The sequence below is a fragment of the Gavialis gangeticus genome, unplaced genomic scaffold (genome assembly GCF_001723915.1).
Source record: "Gavialis gangeticus isolate Ggan-Ray unplaced genomic scaffold, GavGan_comp1, whole genome shotgun sequence".
NCBI lineage: Eukaryota > Metazoa > Chordata > Crocodylia > Gavialidae > Gavialis > Gavialis gangeticus.
This window is the reverse complement of record NW_017729006.1, coordinates 26,090,030-26,107,745: the sequence shown is the minus strand read 5'-3', so window position 1 is coordinate 26,107,745 and position 17,716 is coordinate 26,090,030. Positions and strand designations below refer to the sequence as shown.

The 17,716-nt window shown below is 43.5% G+C and overlaps 2 protein-coding genes across 10 annotated transcripts in view; one reads left to right on the top strand and one right to left on the bottom strand.

Annotated features, from left to right (window-relative positions):
- The window catches only part of BBS9 (Bardet-Biedl syndrome 9), a 573,789-nt gene extending 560,693 nt beyond the window's left edge, over positions 1-13,096 (bottom strand). For 3 of the 8 annotated variants that reach the window (XM_019509031.1, XM_019509030.1, XM_019509027.1), the window contains exons 1-6: positions 12,925-13,094; positions 12,502-12,587; positions 10,491-10,613; positions 8,559-8,709; positions 7,195-7,259; positions 3,009-3,122 (exon numbers count right to left, since the gene is read on the bottom strand). In XM_019509031.1, the coding sequence (XP_019364576.1) occupies positions 3,009-3,122; positions 7,195-7,259; positions 8,559-8,709; positions 10,491-10,602 (442 nt within the window). In that variant the 5' untranslated portion in view covers positions 10,603-10,613; positions 12,502-12,587; positions 12,925-13,094. Of the gene's footprint in view, positions 1-3,008; positions 3,123-7,194; positions 7,260-8,558; positions 8,710-9,544; positions 9,656-10,490; positions 10,614-12,501; positions 12,588-12,924 lie in introns of those variants that run through there. The other 5 variants (XM_019509025.1, XM_019509026.1, XM_019509032.1 and 2 more) reach the window with 4 other exon arrangements.
- Positions 13,097-13,507: 411 nt separating this feature from the next.
- NT5C3A (5'-nucleotidase, cytosolic IIIA) overlaps positions 13,508-17,716 on the top strand; it is a 50,536-nt gene continuing 46,327 nt past the window's right edge. Inside the window, exon 1 of one of the 2 annotated variants that reach the window (XM_019509024.1) lies at positions 13,508-13,712. Coding sequence is in view for 1 of the 2 variants with exons in the window: in XM_019509021.1 (XP_019364566.1) it covers positions 13,575-13,712 (138 nt within the window). In the remaining variant the exon portion in view is untranslated. The remainder of the gene's footprint in view (positions 13,713-17,716) is intronic. The other variant, XM_019509021.1, reaches the window with a different exon arrangement.

Below are 17,716 nucleotides of genomic sequence, written 5' to 3'. Positions count from 1 at the left end.
TTTTTTTTTTTCTGGATTCCCAAACCAAAACATCTACTAATAAAAGTCAATTTGCTGGAGGCTCAGTGCTCAAAAAAAAAAAAAACATGCCATAAAAATTATAAATCAAAGCATCAGACAACTGATAAATTGCAAACAACTCTATTTGACAAGATTTTGAAGTACCAAAAATATTGCTTGCTTTCAGCATTCTGTATGTTGTCTTTTGCTTACATGCATGCAAAATACCAATTACACTTATTACACTTTTACACTTTCAATTTCACTGTTTGTTAAGTGGTCTAGATAAACCTACAAAGGCTTTTTTTTTTTTTCTCTCCCAACCCCATGCCATAATGTTTTTGTAGCAAGAAAAAGTCAAATTCACTTCTCTTTTTACAAAACCCCGCACTATGGAATATATCCAGTTTTAGTAAATAAGATACATTTTGCTGAGCAAATTGTCAGCAAGTATTTTCATGTTTTTCCACATCTCATTAAATCTTGCATTAAATTGCACTTAAAGAACCATTCTAAGGATGGAAAAAAGTCTTATAAATGTGTCAAAGAAACAAATAACCGTCATGAGAGGACCATCTAGTGGTGGCTTGCTCAAATGTCACGCATTGTTTTGTACAGTTGTGATATAAGGCAAATAAAAGCATGTATTGCTTTTCTATATAATTAAGTCATAACAAAAGATAATAAAGGGTAATCCTGGCAGTTTCCTGAATCCTCTGCATTTTTTCAACTTGGTTTATAAACCTAGGTTTGACAAACTATAGCGGCTGCATCTCTCATCTTTCTAGCAGTTATGGACAAGAGACAAAAGATCTCCCTGCTCGCTTTTAGACTTACCAGCAGCTTTTCTTGAAACCAGTAATTTAAGTTTTGTTACTTCACTTTTGTAGATGTTAGCAGGATTGATTGAAGTAGCTCAAATAACTTCAAACTACTTTTTTCTCAAAGAGTACTTGGGCAATATTTGCCCTGATGCCACAGCAGAGTCTTTTCCTTTTATTCAACATGTGTGAGGCTGGCATTACTAGTAAACAGATGAGATGCCTTATAATCAGTATGCTTTTCATCTACATCACATCTCACTCAGCCAGTTGATTAGAAAGAATAATTCAGTGTCATAACAAAGTTGAGGCTTGTCCAAAAGCTACTTGGCTACAACTTTAGCTCATAAAAGACAATGGTAAATTAGGTTGACCCAAGCTCCCAGAAGTTAATAATATTTTGCATTGGTGTTCAAAACTGAAAAGAGAGTCCCTTCCATTTGTAATATTATACAATCATTACCAATTTCTGTTGGACATGAGCTAGTGGCTTTGACCAGAAGCACATTCCCTCCTTCACACCCCACTTCATCTATACTTGGTAGACCTGCCTGAGGTAGCCATGTAGGTATCCATATTGTTGCCAATTTGCTGTGATGTACTTTTATGGAACTACATCTTGAGACTATAAATTACAATTTGCACAAAATATGGCGACTCTATAATAAAAACGTTTCACTGTGGCAGTAGACTCCACAACACTTCAAGATCTGCATTATCTACCACCAGAAATACAAGACATTTTTGGGTACATAACTGACTTGTTCCAAGATGTCACCGACTTGGAACCAATTCACAGTAGGGCAAATCCCTATGACTCAGACACCAGGGGGTTGCAGTGAGCAACCAGCCCAACTTGTCTTGTAGTAGGTGTGCCTGGGGACATTTTCACTTTTCTATATGGTCTTCTCTCATAAGAATGACTTCAGTAAACTTCAATATCCTGCAACTGACTGAAGTTTGCTTGACTAGAGCTAAGGAGTACACAGACCCATGATTTTTGGTTGCCAGAGACGGGGGGGCGGGGTAGGGTTGGGAAGGAAGGGTCATGATGAGAAGCTCTGACCAAGTAAGGCGTGAGGACACAGCCAGTTGTTAGAAATATAGGTTTTACTGACCAAGCAGTGCATGGGAGTTTACTGATAAAACTTCCAACAAAGAGGAAAATAAAGAGGGCAATACAGTTTTGGCTGTGCACCAGAGCAGCCAGTTGCAGCTGTGCCGCCACATAACAGTGAACGAGTTCAAAATAATACTTTATTTTCCACGTACAATTCTGAACAATTCCAAGCAGCTTTAAGCAAGTTTAAAAAACAAGGTTTTATGTCTGTCAACTTCAAGTTAAATCACATTTAAACTGTTCTATGCATGACATGTGTCCATGCCCTAATCTGTTACATTCTACTTGTGCGTGAACAGGATGAGAAAAATGCAAATGTAGCAAAAAAAGCTCCAACCTTAAGCCTAGATGAAGTAAGGTTAAAGCTGGAGAGATTTTGACATGTTTGTATCCCTCTCAACTCCTTCACACACAACAGCTGCTACCCCTTTTGTAACTGCTCCAAAAATACTTGTGTCCTGTAATAAGAGCCTCATGGGAATAGGCATCTACAGTCTTGCCACAGAAAATATTAAGTATTTACCTACCATTTCAGAAGGCAGTTTAAATACACTAGTGGGACAAAGGTATTTTACTTTTAAAATGGCAAAGAGCATTTCCATGTAGCATTTATAATCCAACTCCTGCACCACCATCGCCTCGCCCCTCCCCACCAGAAAAATCCACAGCATTCCGCTGGGCTCAGAGGATGAAAATAACTGCTCTTAGTGTTTAAGGTGAGGAAGTTAAAGAAGCATTTTTAAAGCTTTTTAGGCACCAGAAATATTATAAAGAAACAAAATGTGAGCTTCATTTGACTTTAAAAGATCCTTATAACCCAGCACTTCATTTGCAATATTTACCTGTCCTTTCATCTCCAGATCCTCTGTATTTGTATATCAGTCTTACATCATATTACACTTCCCAATGTATTCTCATTCCAAATAATAGCATTAAAATGGTCCTATCACAGACACTTCCAAAACTGAAAAGTAGCACTTTCAGCAGAAGCACAGGTTTGAATGAGCATCAAGAACTACATTCATAATCTTAGAAAATGGGTTACGCTGCATTATAATTAAAGTTACCCTTTACACCACCAAATGGTCCATAAGTCATGTTGCAGGCTGTTCGCTGAAGATTGTGTTCATACACAAGTTTGATATGATACTGGTTCCCATGTTCCACACTCCCCAAAGTTCCTGTGGAAATAAAGAGCAAACATGCTATATTATTTTTGTGTCAGTCCTATAAATAGGAGAGCAGAAATACATTTTACCAGTTACTTAACCAGCATTACAGTAGGTTTTCATACATTAGTTGCTTGAGAATGCAAGTCAAGGTCAATACTTCTACTTTCTTAAAAATCTAAGAATTCTTATTATTTATACTGCAGCAACACCTAAAGGCCAGGACTGGGAAAACTGTTGTTATGCTATGTAAAAATATTGTAAGAGACTGATATTCCAATCATGAAAATGGTTTTCTTCAAAGTAGGTACAACTCTGTACAGTATATGGATCAAACATTTCAGTAAAAAAACAAAAAAAAAACAACCCTCAGTTTACTTGCACAAGCCAGACAAAACAGAACATCCTGAATTGTAGTTCTGTAGTTGTCATTTACTTAACATGGTGCATCTGAAAATTAGTTTATCTCCTTAAAAGATCCTCTCAGTTGAGCTGTATCAGCCCATTACTCAGTGATCACAATAATGAGCCAGCAAGTAACAAACAAGTACCATCAGCCTGATATCTCACGTACACCAGTCATGAACAACACAGGGGCAGGCCATAGACTATTTCTCTCTGAAGTAATCCAAGTTACCGCAAAAGCATTCACTATACTTTAGGGATGCTGGCATTTTTAAAGAATTATTTTTAATTTTTGAAGGATACTTTCATAATAAACATTTGAAATTCAGTATAATCTTTTGTGAAACAGAAAGTATAGAAACCAGGCTGAAAGAAACAAGATCAGCCAGAAATTGCTCATGTAGCTTCACCTAGAATTAAATTTTAAAATTATGTTTACTAGCATTAAGTGGAGACTTAAGTGAATGAATTCTAAGCTGACCCTTGTAACGGCACTCCAGACAATACCAAGAATACAAAGACTGTCATTTCAACAGCTTCCTAGGACATACTAACAAACTAAGCTGCTTTCAAATGCAATGAAAGCTTCTGAATCTGGATTAACCAATTATAATCTGCTACAACTAAAAAACAACCTAACACTTAAATTTATACTTCAAAAAATGGCCTGCAGCACAGCTGGAAGATGGGGAAAATAAGGGCAAGTTAAGCAGCTAAAGAGACAGCTAATAGGTAGCCAAAGACAAAAAAACAAAAAACCTTATAACTTCTAGTTCATAAATTCTATTAACTAATAACAAGAGATAAATTACTTTCCTCCTTTGGATAAACGTAGTCTAGCCTAGAACTGTTCTTTTATCACTTAAAGTACAATAATATCCAGGCACCTCCCCAGTCAACTTGTCTAATGAGTTACTAACTCATGTGTGGTTCCCTCTACTCTCATCCTCTGCCCAGGGGAAATAAGCACATGCAGTGTAGCAGCAGGACAATCACTGTTTTGTTTTATTTTAAATATACATGCAGCTCTGTGTTTGTTAGAAAAGGCAAGGTCAGAGAAGTGTACCTTTCCCTTGTAGTGGAAGGTGCTGACAATCCTTTGTTCCTATGAGAGTGTTTTAAATTATTTACTTGTTCAGATACAAGTCCAGCTTTATCTTAGAAAGAAACCTGATGTACAGTTAACTTTTAAGCTTGGATTTACAGGTGTAGATAGGAAACAAATGTTTCTGACTAGAGATACCTAGAGTGGAAAAATTAGAGCACAAAAATTAAGAGCTCCACTGATCAATTGGAGAAATACACCTGCCTAATGGAGCTGATCATGAAAACCCCAAAAAAGCAATTTTTGAGAGTAGAGTCGCTCATATTGTCATCTAGATGCTTTATTGCACAGAACATTTAGTATGTGCCAAATCTGTCCAATATTAAAAGTAAGAATGTGTCACATGGTCGAGTTTACTACCATCTCAGACATCCAGCTTGCTGACTGTCAAACTCAGCATTGCCCCAGAGTTTTGAACCGATTCTGGTACAGTCTGAGGGCTGGGACTAACAATCAGCCGATTGTCAGTCCTTACCCTGGCACTGAACTGGAGTCTTAAATCAGCCTACCTGATCCCACTTTGAAGACTGGTACAGGAGAAGTGTCCCTAGCTGATGTCATGGCTGTGTGAGGATCGCAAATTGCTTATATTATCCCCAACAGCTGAACACATGTTATTTAATATGATCTGGAGATACTCCTCCCATGAACAGTTGTAAGTTTGCTACAATGCAATCTAACTTACCATGTATTTACTGCTTGAACACAGGGATGCTTACAGTTTGAAGCGTAGTCAACATATCCTAAGTTTAAGGTGTGACATGGCTGTAGTATTCATAGATTTAACCTTTCCAGCAAGAATGGGAGGTGATTGCAACACAATTTGTGAGAGGCTAGAAATACACTATATGATAATTATATTACAATTATAAAAGCACAGCTGAAAAATTCTGAGGTCAAGTTTAATGACAAATTTTATTTTTGATATTTAAGTATTCCAAGTTGCAGTAATCCATTTGCATATTTTGCCTTCATTATATATGACGGGGATGTTTTTAATGATACTTACGTACTGCGTTGAAAAAAAAGTATCACTGGAATACAGGAAGACCCAGAAACACTGATCTAGCTGAGACTCAAAGTAAGTTCAAAACATCATAAATCTAACTCAAATCTGATAATGTTTCAATCCAGGAATTTTAGAATTGGTATCTTCATTTTTGTTCTATAAATACCTACAAACTGGACTCAGTGGCTGGGGGGGGAGGGCAGAGCAAAAAGGAGAGGAAGGGGATCTTCCAGTAATCTGAAATTAACAAGTAGTTTTGTTAACTGAAACAAAAACCCTGACAAAAAATTAGCCTGCATGGCTTAATTGTCTTTTGGCATTACAAATTGTAAGTGTCACTATAGAAAAGACTAAGCATGAGGCATCATATTACATCTGAAAGCTTCATCTCTATACATGTACCAATTCTATGGGCTTCTGCTAAGAACAGACCCAAAAGTCAGTTGGGACACAGAGGAAGCAGCATCTGTGTGGAATTAATCCATGCTCAAGACTCTTCAGTGGTAAGCAATCTGCACTACTCCATCATCATTGTGTAAGAAGCCACAGCAACTGCTGTTCTTGCTACCATTAGAAAGGTGGTTGAAAAATAGTTTGTATAGCTATATTGTCATGCATCTGAACCCTTGCTACCCCATTTTCAAAACTCCTATGTAATAACATAGAGGAGCCCCTAAATTGTGCTATATAGCATATAAGAGTGCCCTTTCCTCCTGTATAAAAAAGAGAGCATATTACAATTTACCAGCCCACATGTAATACAGAGGTATTTGTTTTTTTACAGTAAGGAAAGAGGACTTACCCTTCACTTCGCAATTCTGGCCCTCAACCCTGCACTAGTCTATTTTCTCCAGGGGCTACTTCAGCCATTTGAAATCTCAAATTACATTTTATTTTTTAAAGATGAAGATCCTAATACCAGTTGAATAGGAATAATTTTCTCATTTTAGGTTACCCTTAAACCAGCAACAGTTCATTCATTAGGTTTCTGAGCAGTAATATATACAAAAAACTATTAACAAGAAGCACCTACTTCTGTATTTTCATTTGTTTGTAAAATTTTATATAAAAACTTCCACATGCTTTATGTAAATGTAACTCTTTGAGCAGCAATGTGTGCAAAAGATCCTATAACAAGCTGCAACAAATGGGTCAGCTGTACAGTTACCGCTTATACCAGGAGACCTGCAGTATCATTCTTTGAACTGTGAATATTACAAAGGCAACATTAATGCATCTCCTGGAAAAGTGCAGCCTAGAAATCATCAGTGCAATTCTACAAACACTGATCAAAGTACCTACTCTGCATTAGCTGCAGGGTTAATTTTCTACACAATTATTACTGTCTGACAAAGAAGGGCTGGGACTGTGTAAGAGGGGAAAAAAAACATCAGTGCAGCCTGAAGGGATAGTTCTTCAAAAATAAATCTGCACTAAAGCCAAACTACCACAAAAATGTTCCAGCAAATGCCTAGAGAGGACAAACAGCTAAACATAAAACTGGCACTCCCTCCCCCTGCAGAGAGAGAGATATTGTCAGCTATTTTTTTTATTATTATTATTACCTGAGACAGCATATACACAGAGTTTCCTGCAGTGCAGCACAGCTAGATGAAGTAGTTCGGTACCACTAGCAGAGAAAGAAAATTGCACGTTAATTTCTAGTAAACTACAGAATTAAGGGGCTAATCCATATAACAATGCAAAGACTCCCAATGACATGGGTCTTGGGTCAGTCTCCAAAATTCTCAAATGCCAAATACCAGCAGAACACAATACTGTTAAACTAATATGTTTGAAGTTAAATTTGGCAGCTGTGGGCTGCCGAGTTCCAAGCAGAGTCCTGAGGGACATTTTGACAGCTTTGAGCATATGAAATGAACAAGCTTTTTCTGATTCACCATACAGCCCCTTACCCAATAAAAACTAATGTTAATGTTACTGGTTTCCAAAGGGAAAGGGATAGTAGTATTCAAAATATTTTGTATTCTGTGCCCATTCTCCTCAATACCTAGATTTGTGGTTTTCAGCCTTTCAGACTCAAGGCACTCCTCAGAAAATGTGAGCTGTTAGTTTTTACTTGTTTTTTTGATTATGGAAAAATAAAGCAGTTTGGTGCAAAGAACTCCAAAAAAAAAAGGACAGGTCAAAATATTTTTAACACAATGGATTCCTATTTGAAATCTCTGGGTGCACCTTGTGAAGCATACTTGCATACCTAGTAGTTCTAACCTTGTGCAGCATCCTGCACACCCTTGAAAGCATCTCAAAACGCTCCAGGATGTCACAGCAACCTAGCTAAAAAAAAAAATCATGGGCCTAGATGCCCAAAATTCCATGCACAGCAAAGAGCTCTTACCCTTTATTACAACAGGCACCTTAAAATGGCTCCCACATGATAAGACACACTCTTATATCTGGGTAGTACCTTTAGGAGAACACAGTTTAAAAAAAGTATGGAAAACTGATATGGCTTACTCTTTAATTAGTTTACAGTACATAAAAGAGGTTGCAGAGCTACCCATCTGTTTGAAAACGTCGCTTCATTTCTTTGAAAAAGTATCTTTACACAATGTTAATATGCAACCTCAAAACAAATACGTTTGTAAGTTTTTAATATGCTCACAAAACTAAATTAATAAATAGAATAAATAGAAAAAGTGTTACTAAAAAGATTTAACAATTCAAAGCCATGCATAATTCAGAACTCGGGAAATTTTATTTTTATTTTTCAGCTGACAAAGCAGAACACTGCTGGGCCAAGGAGTAGCAGTTGATTCAAATAAAGTAGATGTTATCTAAGCCCTAGACACTTACCAAAAGTAATATGCCTGATCTTTAGGGAGGTGACTGTGGTTCAAATGATAAAAGTTACATAAAGCTTGCTAATTAGTCCAGTCATTACCAACAGCAAGGTCTGTTTACTTACGAAACAAATTTTCCTACTTCCACCTGCAGTATTGGCTCTCGCAATTGCACTTCCAGGAGCAAATCTTCAGCTTGCATTCCATCTCCAGGTTTTACAGGATGAGGATTAAAGATTCGAAGACATCCCATATAACTGCCCACGATTATTTTATCTGTAGAAAGATTGCCAAAGAGTAAAGAAAAAGGCTACAAGACAGACAAGGAAACTAACTAACAGAATTAAGCTTACTGAAAGTGTTCTTAGAAGTACACTCATTCAGCAACGGGGTGTTTACACATAATCCTATTGTCGTTCTACAACCTAGTTAATTGTTTTCCTTAATTTTTCAGTAATGAAGCAAAGACAAGGTGGATCAGGGTAAACACCACAGTGCAGCCATAATTCTAGAAATTCAAATACCTCAAATCTCTTTTCTGGCTGTAGCCAGTTCCTCCAAATGTTTGGCTGCCCCTATCATGGTTTTGAATGTTGTTGTTTTTTTTCAGATCAAACAAGCAACAGAATATTAACTTATAAAACTTTTTATACACCTCCCAAATGAAAAGTTGAAATCTGATGGTTTCAACACTTCAGGTTGAAATTAGACCATTCTATGCTTTATTGCCTTAAAACAATCATTGACTTCCAAGGAAACTGTGCCTAATTATATCAGGACTAGATCTGGTTCACCATTTTTAAAGTCATGATTATTACAACATATTTTATCACTACGCGGCCAGATGCTTATTTAACTGTATTTGTTTAAAGTAACACAAATAATGAAAAAACTTCAACTCCCCAGAGAAGACATCAGCAATTATTTCCTCCAGGTGTGAATATGCTACCTATGATGGTGGCCAAACTTACCTACAAGCCAAGTAGGTGTAGCTGGAGGACAACTGTTTCTGAATGGAAAGAGTCAGGTTTTTATCAGCTTTTTCCCCACTTGTACCAATTGTACGGGTACCAATTCACATCTGTGAAAAGAAGGCTGCCTATTTCCCCACCTCTTGTGTGGCAAAGGGCTTCCATGCTGCAATTCACTACTCAGAATTTTTTCTGCCTCATCTGTTTCTATGGCAAGTTCTCAGTAATAGTCATCTCAGCTTGACTTCAGCCTATCAAGAAAATAGCTTTAATATTACCATTAACCCTTAAAAATCCAAAGCTATCCTATTTGCATGCACACTACAGAAATTTCTCAAAAAGAGAAAACATTTTTTCCTTCCAGATGTACAATTGAAGGTAATTAGATTCCTGTATATTTCATTTGTTATGGAGTTCTAGACAAAAAGTCAATAAATATCAAAAGCTACTCATCTTTAACATGCTTTTATAAAGTAAAATATTGCCTGAAACCTGCCTTTTCCACCAAAGCACATGCCATTTAAACCTTTAGTAACATGACCAGTAGAAACCACTTTTCCCAACAAGCTGTACCTCCTCACTAGACAAATTCCAAACTTAATTGCCTCAGTCAATATCTATTTAGATTGCATGCCCAGAAGTCAACAAGTTGAGATGAATTTCAAACAAACCAAAACAAACAAATCATTAGCCTTGTCTAATAGTGATGCAACCCAAACCAAACTCAAGAGCCTCTGCTGATTAGAAATATGGCAGTATGTCATGGGAAGGTAATTTCAAGCAACTAGATCCCAAAACATTTAGTGCTTCATAGGTCAAGTCTCACGCTTGGAAACCAATGAGAAATCTCTGGGAATATCTGCTGACAATATTTAACATGCTTACCACTGAGAGGCACCCACCTAATAGATTGCAATTCTACAACCAGTGGAACTGGATGACCTCAAAAGCACTCAAAAATAAACAAAAGAAATAGCTTCTCTCTACTTTGATTAATGAGCATTCAGTATTATAGTGATAGCATAAATGCAAACTGCAGTTGTAAATCACCAGTAAGACTGGAATGCCAGCTGAGAATATGTTTACCTTGTCCACTGCCACTATTGTCAACATCAGCTACACATAAACATCCTTGATCAAATTCTTCTTTTTCTCCAAGTGTTGTGGACCACCAATCTCGGGCTTTAAATAAAGACATTTTTCTTCACTCTAAAAGGAAGAATCAACTCTGTGATAAAATCCATATTTTATATATCAAGTTATACAAGCAATATTTCCTTTTGTGGCAAATGTTAAACTAAAATATTTTTGTTTTTAAATGTTTATATTTATTTGTTTAGTGAACAATTTAAAAAATGACAGGGTAAATCACATTCTAAATAATTGAAGTTGCATATATTTCCAAAACAACATAAGCTAAACATGCTGCTCCAACAGCTATCTGTACCACCTTATAAGCAGGAATCTCAGCTTTCCATTCACCATAGAAAAACATGTATTTTCTCCTTTTAAAGAGAAAAATGCAGATTTTCTCTTTTAAAAGGAGAAAAGTGTGGGAAACAGCAGGCTTTCCCAGGCTGGTAGAGTTCCAGCCTACAAGGGAGGAGAGCGATCAGGCAGGGGGCACCATGTGCATATCTGTGCACACACATGCACGTGGCAGCCAGGCAGCATGAAGAGCAGCTCCTGCAGTTACTACCAGGTAAGGAGGGGGTGGGAATTGAGGCCTTCATAAGGAGGGAGGAAGGAAGTTGGGCAGGGCTGGGGCCTGAATTGGGAATGTACGACCACAGGGCCTAGCTGAGGAGTGGGATAGGAGTACAGGCAGCTCATTGTGGGGAAGTCTGTCTCCCTACCACTGCACGCACTCCTGGGGATATAGGGGGTAGGAACATGGGAATTTGGATTTTTTAATCAGAGAATTTGCAATTTTAAACAAAGAAAACCAGGATCCCTGGTTATAAGACTACATGATGGGATGAAGTCCAGATGCAATCTGAAGAGCATGACTTAGGAATAAAAGTTCTGTTACTTCCATTCTAAGGACTTCTACAGCTTGACTATTTTCATAGCATTATCACATGATGTCACAGAGGACTTTACAGTTTTCGTGGAATTTTTATAAAAAGCAATACCACATTGTATAGCACAACATAACGCACCTTTTTCAGGACCTGAACATCACTAGCAAAAAACATCTCCCCATTTTTCCCCATTAAATAGGTATTTTCCAAGGACTCTTGAAAGTTAATTGGACCCCCTGTATAGCCCTAATATCGTTTACTCAGAAAGTAGTTAAACTTGGAAGCCGTTAGAACTCAGACAGATTGGGCAAGGCTGCTGTTACCTTAAGAAGGTGATATTCTAACACACAGGTGTCAAACATATGGCCCCTGGGTGTGAAGAGACACCCACAGGCAGGGCCTGGGACATGCACCATGACAGTTGCTCTGGCTGGTTCGGGATCTGTGCTACATAACCCCAGCTGGACTGCACCCACCCCAGCAGCTCTGAGACTCCACTGCACATGTCACTTGCCCCAGCAAGCACTGGAACAAGCACTGCACGTGGCACCTGTGAGTGCCACATGTGGCATGGGTCCCAGACCAGCTGGAGCAAGCACCATGCATGGAGCAGTCTGGCGAGGGCAGGCACAGCCTGCAGCTGCTCTAGGATCCCTGCTATGTGTCCCCAGCCAGACTGTGCCACACAGACCCCTTTTCTGGCAGCTCTGGGATCTGTGCCACATGCAGCGCAGATCCCAGACTGGTTGGTGCAGGCACTGGAACTCATATATTGGAGGAAGAGTCCCAGATCTGCTGGGGTAGGCATAGTCCAGATGGGGGTATGTAGATCACAAACCAGCCAGAACAGACCTCATGGTACATGTCCCAGGCCCTGCCTGTGGGTCTCCTTCCACCCAGGGGCCATGTGTTTGACACCCCTGTGTTAAACTGTCACCTTACAGGGCCAGCAGCCTTGCAAATCAAGGGAAGGGGGTGTGCACAAGCCTGACTTGCCCCTCAGGCCAGCCCTGCAGCACTCGCCCAGCCCACAAGGCTGGATGAATTTAACAGCCCTGCCCCACCATCATTACCTTTGGGAATAAGGTCCCTTCGCCGCAAGGTCCTCACCCCACAACAACCACCAGAGCGGTCTCGGTTTCCAAACAGCGGCTCCTTTCTACAAACGAGACGTAAAGGGATTAGCATCAAGCTCCAGCAAATAATCGCATCGAAGGGGCTGCTGGGGTGACGCCGGGCGGGGTAGGACACAAATCGGCTTTCCCACGACCTGCGGCTGCCGTGCAGGACTCATGGCGGGGCTGAAAACAAGGTTGCGAGGAGGGCGGCGACCCGGCGAAGGCAGGGGCCCATGAGGCACGCGGGCGCTGCGGCAAAGCGCGGGCTTGGGCAGTGCTGCGAGGGGAGCCTCAGGCTCCGGTCCCCGACCAGCGGCAAGTCCCTGCTGCTGTCACCCGGGTCCTGGGACCCAGCCCCCGGCCCCGGCAAGGACCCACCCGCCGGCCCAGGCGGGCATGTCCCGGGCAGCCCGTGAGGCAGCGGCGAGCCCCGCCCCGGCTTGGTGGTTGCTGCCGCCGCCGCCGCGGCTCAGGAGGAGGTTACAGGCGCCCACGACCCCGCGCCGCCATCTTTGCGCCCGTTGTCATAGTGCTTCAACAACCAACTCGTCCCCGCGCTTCAGAGGACGGAAGCGGAAGCGGAAGCAGAAACGGTAGCGCGCGGGGCACCACGAGAGATGTAGTATGGCAACGCCGTGGCAGGGCCGCGGGGGGGGGGAGTTGTACCATGTCATGGGGGGGAGAGGGAGGAACTGCCCTATTGCAACCCGAGCTGTTTATCCTACAGCTTCCCGTGTAAGGACATCGCGAACAAGCCCAGGCGGAAATACGCTGGAAAAAATACCCCGCCTTCCAAATGTTCCTTCCCAAAGATTATCCTTCCCCCCACCTCCCTCTTCTTCATGGTAGCGCCGAAAGGGCTTTGTCGGCCCTTCTCACAGCCCCGCCCCCGCCCGTGGCTGCTACGAGTGCGGGGAGACCCGGTACAGCTGTCTGCGCATGCGCAGAATTCTTAGGAGAAGCGCTGTGCCGAGGCCCGGAACAGGCAGGGGAGGGGGGGAGCGGACGCTACCACCTCTGCCCTCATCATGGACCGGGCCGCGGTGGCCAAGATGGGAGCGGTGGCCAGCGCCAGCGTGTGCGCCCTCCTGGGCGGGGTGGTGCTGGCGCAGTACATCTTCGCCGTCAAGAAGCGGACGGGCAGGAAGACGAAGATCATCGAGATGGTACGTTCCGGCGGGGGAGGGGCGGGTTGGCCCCGCCCCCGCCCCATGACACTCTTGGCGGGGGAGTGGGGGCAGCTGTGCTGAGGACAGCACCTAGTCCAGCATGATGTCCATGGGGCAACTGGACTTGGACTTGCCCCAGGGCCTGGAGCAGCGATCCTCAGTCAGGGATGCTTGCAAGGTCGTGGTCATACGATGAGGGCACCGTGAGGTGGGCAAGCCTGGTTGACTTTGTGTGGGTGCCCGCGGGGTCAAACCCTTGCAGACCTGCCCTGCTCCCAGTCCTTGGCCGCCTCACGCTCAGATTATTCTGTGTCCAGGAAGAAGTGAACGATTAGACCTGGCACGTTCCCACAATGTCTCGAGTCTCCCAAGGTTGAGGACCCCTAGCCTCGGCATTCGCAAGGGCGGTTTGTGGTCCAGGTGACCAGCTCAGCCCAGGTGGAAGGCAGAGTAGCTTTGTACCGTATAGACTAACTAGATCAGTGGTTCCCAATCTGTGGTACACAGACAACCTGTCAGTGGTATGCGTTAACAGATTTATTATAATTATCTGACAAAAATTTGCTGGTGGTACTTAAGCGTGTATTGTTTTAAATTGGTGGTGCACAATCTGTCAGCGTTTGGGAACCACTGAACTAGATGGATACGCAGGTACACAGACACCAACGTGTATATTTTGGCCAAAGCCAAACAAGGCAAGGAAGCATCTGAACCCCAAGGCCTCTGGGCCTGGGGCTTGCACGTAGGAGGCCTGCCTGTATCTGGGAAGTCCATTTCTGGATTGGGAAGAGTATTTGAAGCCCAAAACCAGCAGGTCTGGGAGGGGAGGATATTTGCCCTGTGGCAGAGCCACACAGACTTGACGGTGGACTTCTGCTCAGTCAAATTTTGGAACTTGACTATTGGGCTTTGAATTTGGAACTGATCTGGCCTTGACAAAGAGATTTTTAAAAAAGGATATTTATACCTGTACATACATGTTGCACAAACTTTTGTACATGGCAATTGCAAGGGGTGCAGCAGGACTGTGCAGTTACTCCTCTTGCATATGCAAATAACACACACCTGCTTGCTCAATAATGTGGGTCCAAGGAGAAAAATCCACCCTATGTTGTTGGTAATCTCCTGAGCCATCAATGGCAAATGTTTAAATGGCCCAGCTGCCATGATGTGCAGGGGCTGGGATGGGAATACACTGTTGTGGGCCCCAGCCAGGGAGCAGGACAGCCATGGGCAGCTGGTCTGGGGAGGGCTGGTGGAGGGGCCAGCTCCCTGCCTCTGCGTACACTCCCAGAGATGTGTCGGGCACCATAGGTGATGCGTCAGATGGGTACGGGAGGGTCCTTTCCCCCCACCTCCCTCTCAGACGTCTGCACCCGCAGTGAGGCACGGGGCTGCAGCCTGGCCAGATGGGCACCATGCTGCCTCCATGGCCAAGCGGGCAGGACTCCACACAGGAGGGCAGAGCAGGGCAGTGAGACTCGCTGCTGCTGCCACCATCAGGACCCCTGCACCAGCTGCACCTCCATGGAATAACACCGTGCCGCCAGTAGCATGAGGAGTATCAGATGGAGGAGCTGCGCTGCCCTCACCTCCTCCCACAGCCAGCTGCTCGCATGCCAGGCAGCAGCTCTACCCTGGAGGGGAAGTGATGGGGGCAGCATGGGCAGCCTGAGGGGAGCGGCCAGGCCATGGCAGCAGGGTAAAGCCACAGCCCTGTGCGTGAGCACCTTGTGGGTGGGAGGAGTGAGGGCAGCATGCTCCCCCTTCTATCCACCCCCAGTTGATACTCCTCATGCTGCTGGCAGTGCAGCGTTACTCTGTAGCAGCGTGACTGGGGCAGGAGTCACGGCAGTGGCAGGAGCAGCAATGAGTCTCATCCTGTGGGCTGCAGAAGCAGCCCTGTGCCAATCTGGCCAAGGTGCAGCCTTGTGCCCAGCTGCGGGTGCACAAATCTGGAGGGGCACACACTATCCCACCCCTTTCACCCTTGACACATTGCATATAGTTAGGCACCCCCCCTATCCCAAACACTGGGAGCTGAGGCCTGATTGCAGGGGGCACCGGCTTATTATTATGCCCCTTCATAAATCCAAGCAGTATCTACACCTTGAATTCTATGCCGGGTTTTGGTCCCCACACCTCAGAAAAGATATAGAAGTATTAGGGAAGGTATAGAGCAGGGCAACGAGGTAATAAAAAGCATGGAGGGGTTTCCATATGAGGAGCATATGGAACTAGGAGGCTAAGGAGGCTAGGCCTAGTCAATTTAGAAGAGATGTTTCAGGGGAGACCTGATAAGGGTTTACATAATACTGAATAGTGAAGAGAAGAAACTAGGGATTTATTATTTACTATTTCTCACAATACAAGGACTAGGCGGTCATAAAATGAAACCAGCAGATGGTAAGTTTAAAACTGAAAAAGGAAGGGTTTTTTTCACACACCATGTAATTAGGGTGTGGAACTCATTGCCACAAGATGTTGTGGAAGCTGACAGTTCAACCAGATTCAAAAAGGGATTAGACACATTCTTGGAGGAAATGTGCATCACTAAGCTATTGAGCACAGGAGTGAAGGGTGCAGCCTCTGATTCAGAACTTCCTGGATCTTAAGCGCTGGAGGCTGCAAGTAAGAGGAATGGTAGAAAAACCCTGGTCATTACCCTGTTCAGTCTTCCTTTCTGCATCCACTGTCTGGCACTGTGACACAAGATGTTGGGCAAGAGGAACCTGTGGTCTGACCCAGTAAATGGCAGTTTTTATGTTCTTATGTTTCTAGTACTGTCGGTGCGAGAACTATTGCTCTGATTGGTGTTATTGCTGATAATTATTATTATTGTTATTGCTGATTAATCCAACCAACAAAATTCTTAGTTCATTAGCTGGAAGGCCCATCTTTGCTACCATAATTGACATTTTCAGTAAAAGTTCAACATAGCTCATGAGTACACACCATGCGTACTATGAAAGAAAATGCTGTGGCTTGTATTTTAGTTGTACTGAGATCTAATAACTTTTCTCTATAGACTAAAATAGTGAGATCATATTATTTCAAGCCAAAATATTTCCCCTGCCTGAATAAACTTAAGTGGCTAGAGATAGCTTCTTTAAACACATTCAGTTTGTTCAAATACATTCTATCATACTGTATTAAATATCTTCCCCATCCAATTGAGGTTGGATACAGCCATCAGCACTGATAGCACCGCGTATGTTTCTGTGGTTTTAGACCAGCAGGCAAAATACAGTCTGTGGGCCATATTCAGCCCACCAGGCAATTTCATCTGACCCATGGGCACCCACCAACTAATTGTAATCCTGCTCAGCTTCCCCGTATCTTGCTTGCTCCAGGTACCAGAAAGAGAAGCTGTAGTGGGTAGGAGGGAGTTGCAGCTGGGCGGAAGTGTGGAGCATGGGGGTGGCAGCAGCACGGAGCCTGTGCCCAATGGGGTGGCGGGAGTGCAGAGCTCAGGTGGTTGGGGGGCTGTGGGAACCCCCCACACATTCCCCCCCATGGCGCACAGCCCCTGCCACCAGCAGCGAATGCTTGGGACACTCATGGCCTGCACAGGCACTTGTCGCCCAGCGGCATGTGGCAAGGAGGCAGCCAGGCTGGCCTGCCTCTCACCCGGGACTCCACACGGTATACATGCTGACACTCGTGTGCCACCAGGGGAAGCTGGCTCCATCGCACGGGACTTCCCTCAGTGGTACACGAGTGCTGGGAGCTGCACATGCACTGCATGGAGTCCCACATGATGGAGGCAGGCTGGCCTGGCTGCACTCCCTGCCGCCACGTGCAGCACTGGCTGGAGCCACGCGCCACCGGGCAGCAGTGCCTGCATGAGCCATGAGTACCCCAAGCGCCACCACCTGCTGCGGCTGCCACCAGTGGTGGGAGCTGTGCACCACTGCCGGAGTCTGGGAAGTCCCCACATGTCCCCACCCTCCTTCACACCCCACAAATGCCACACACACACACCCTGTCCACAGCTAATT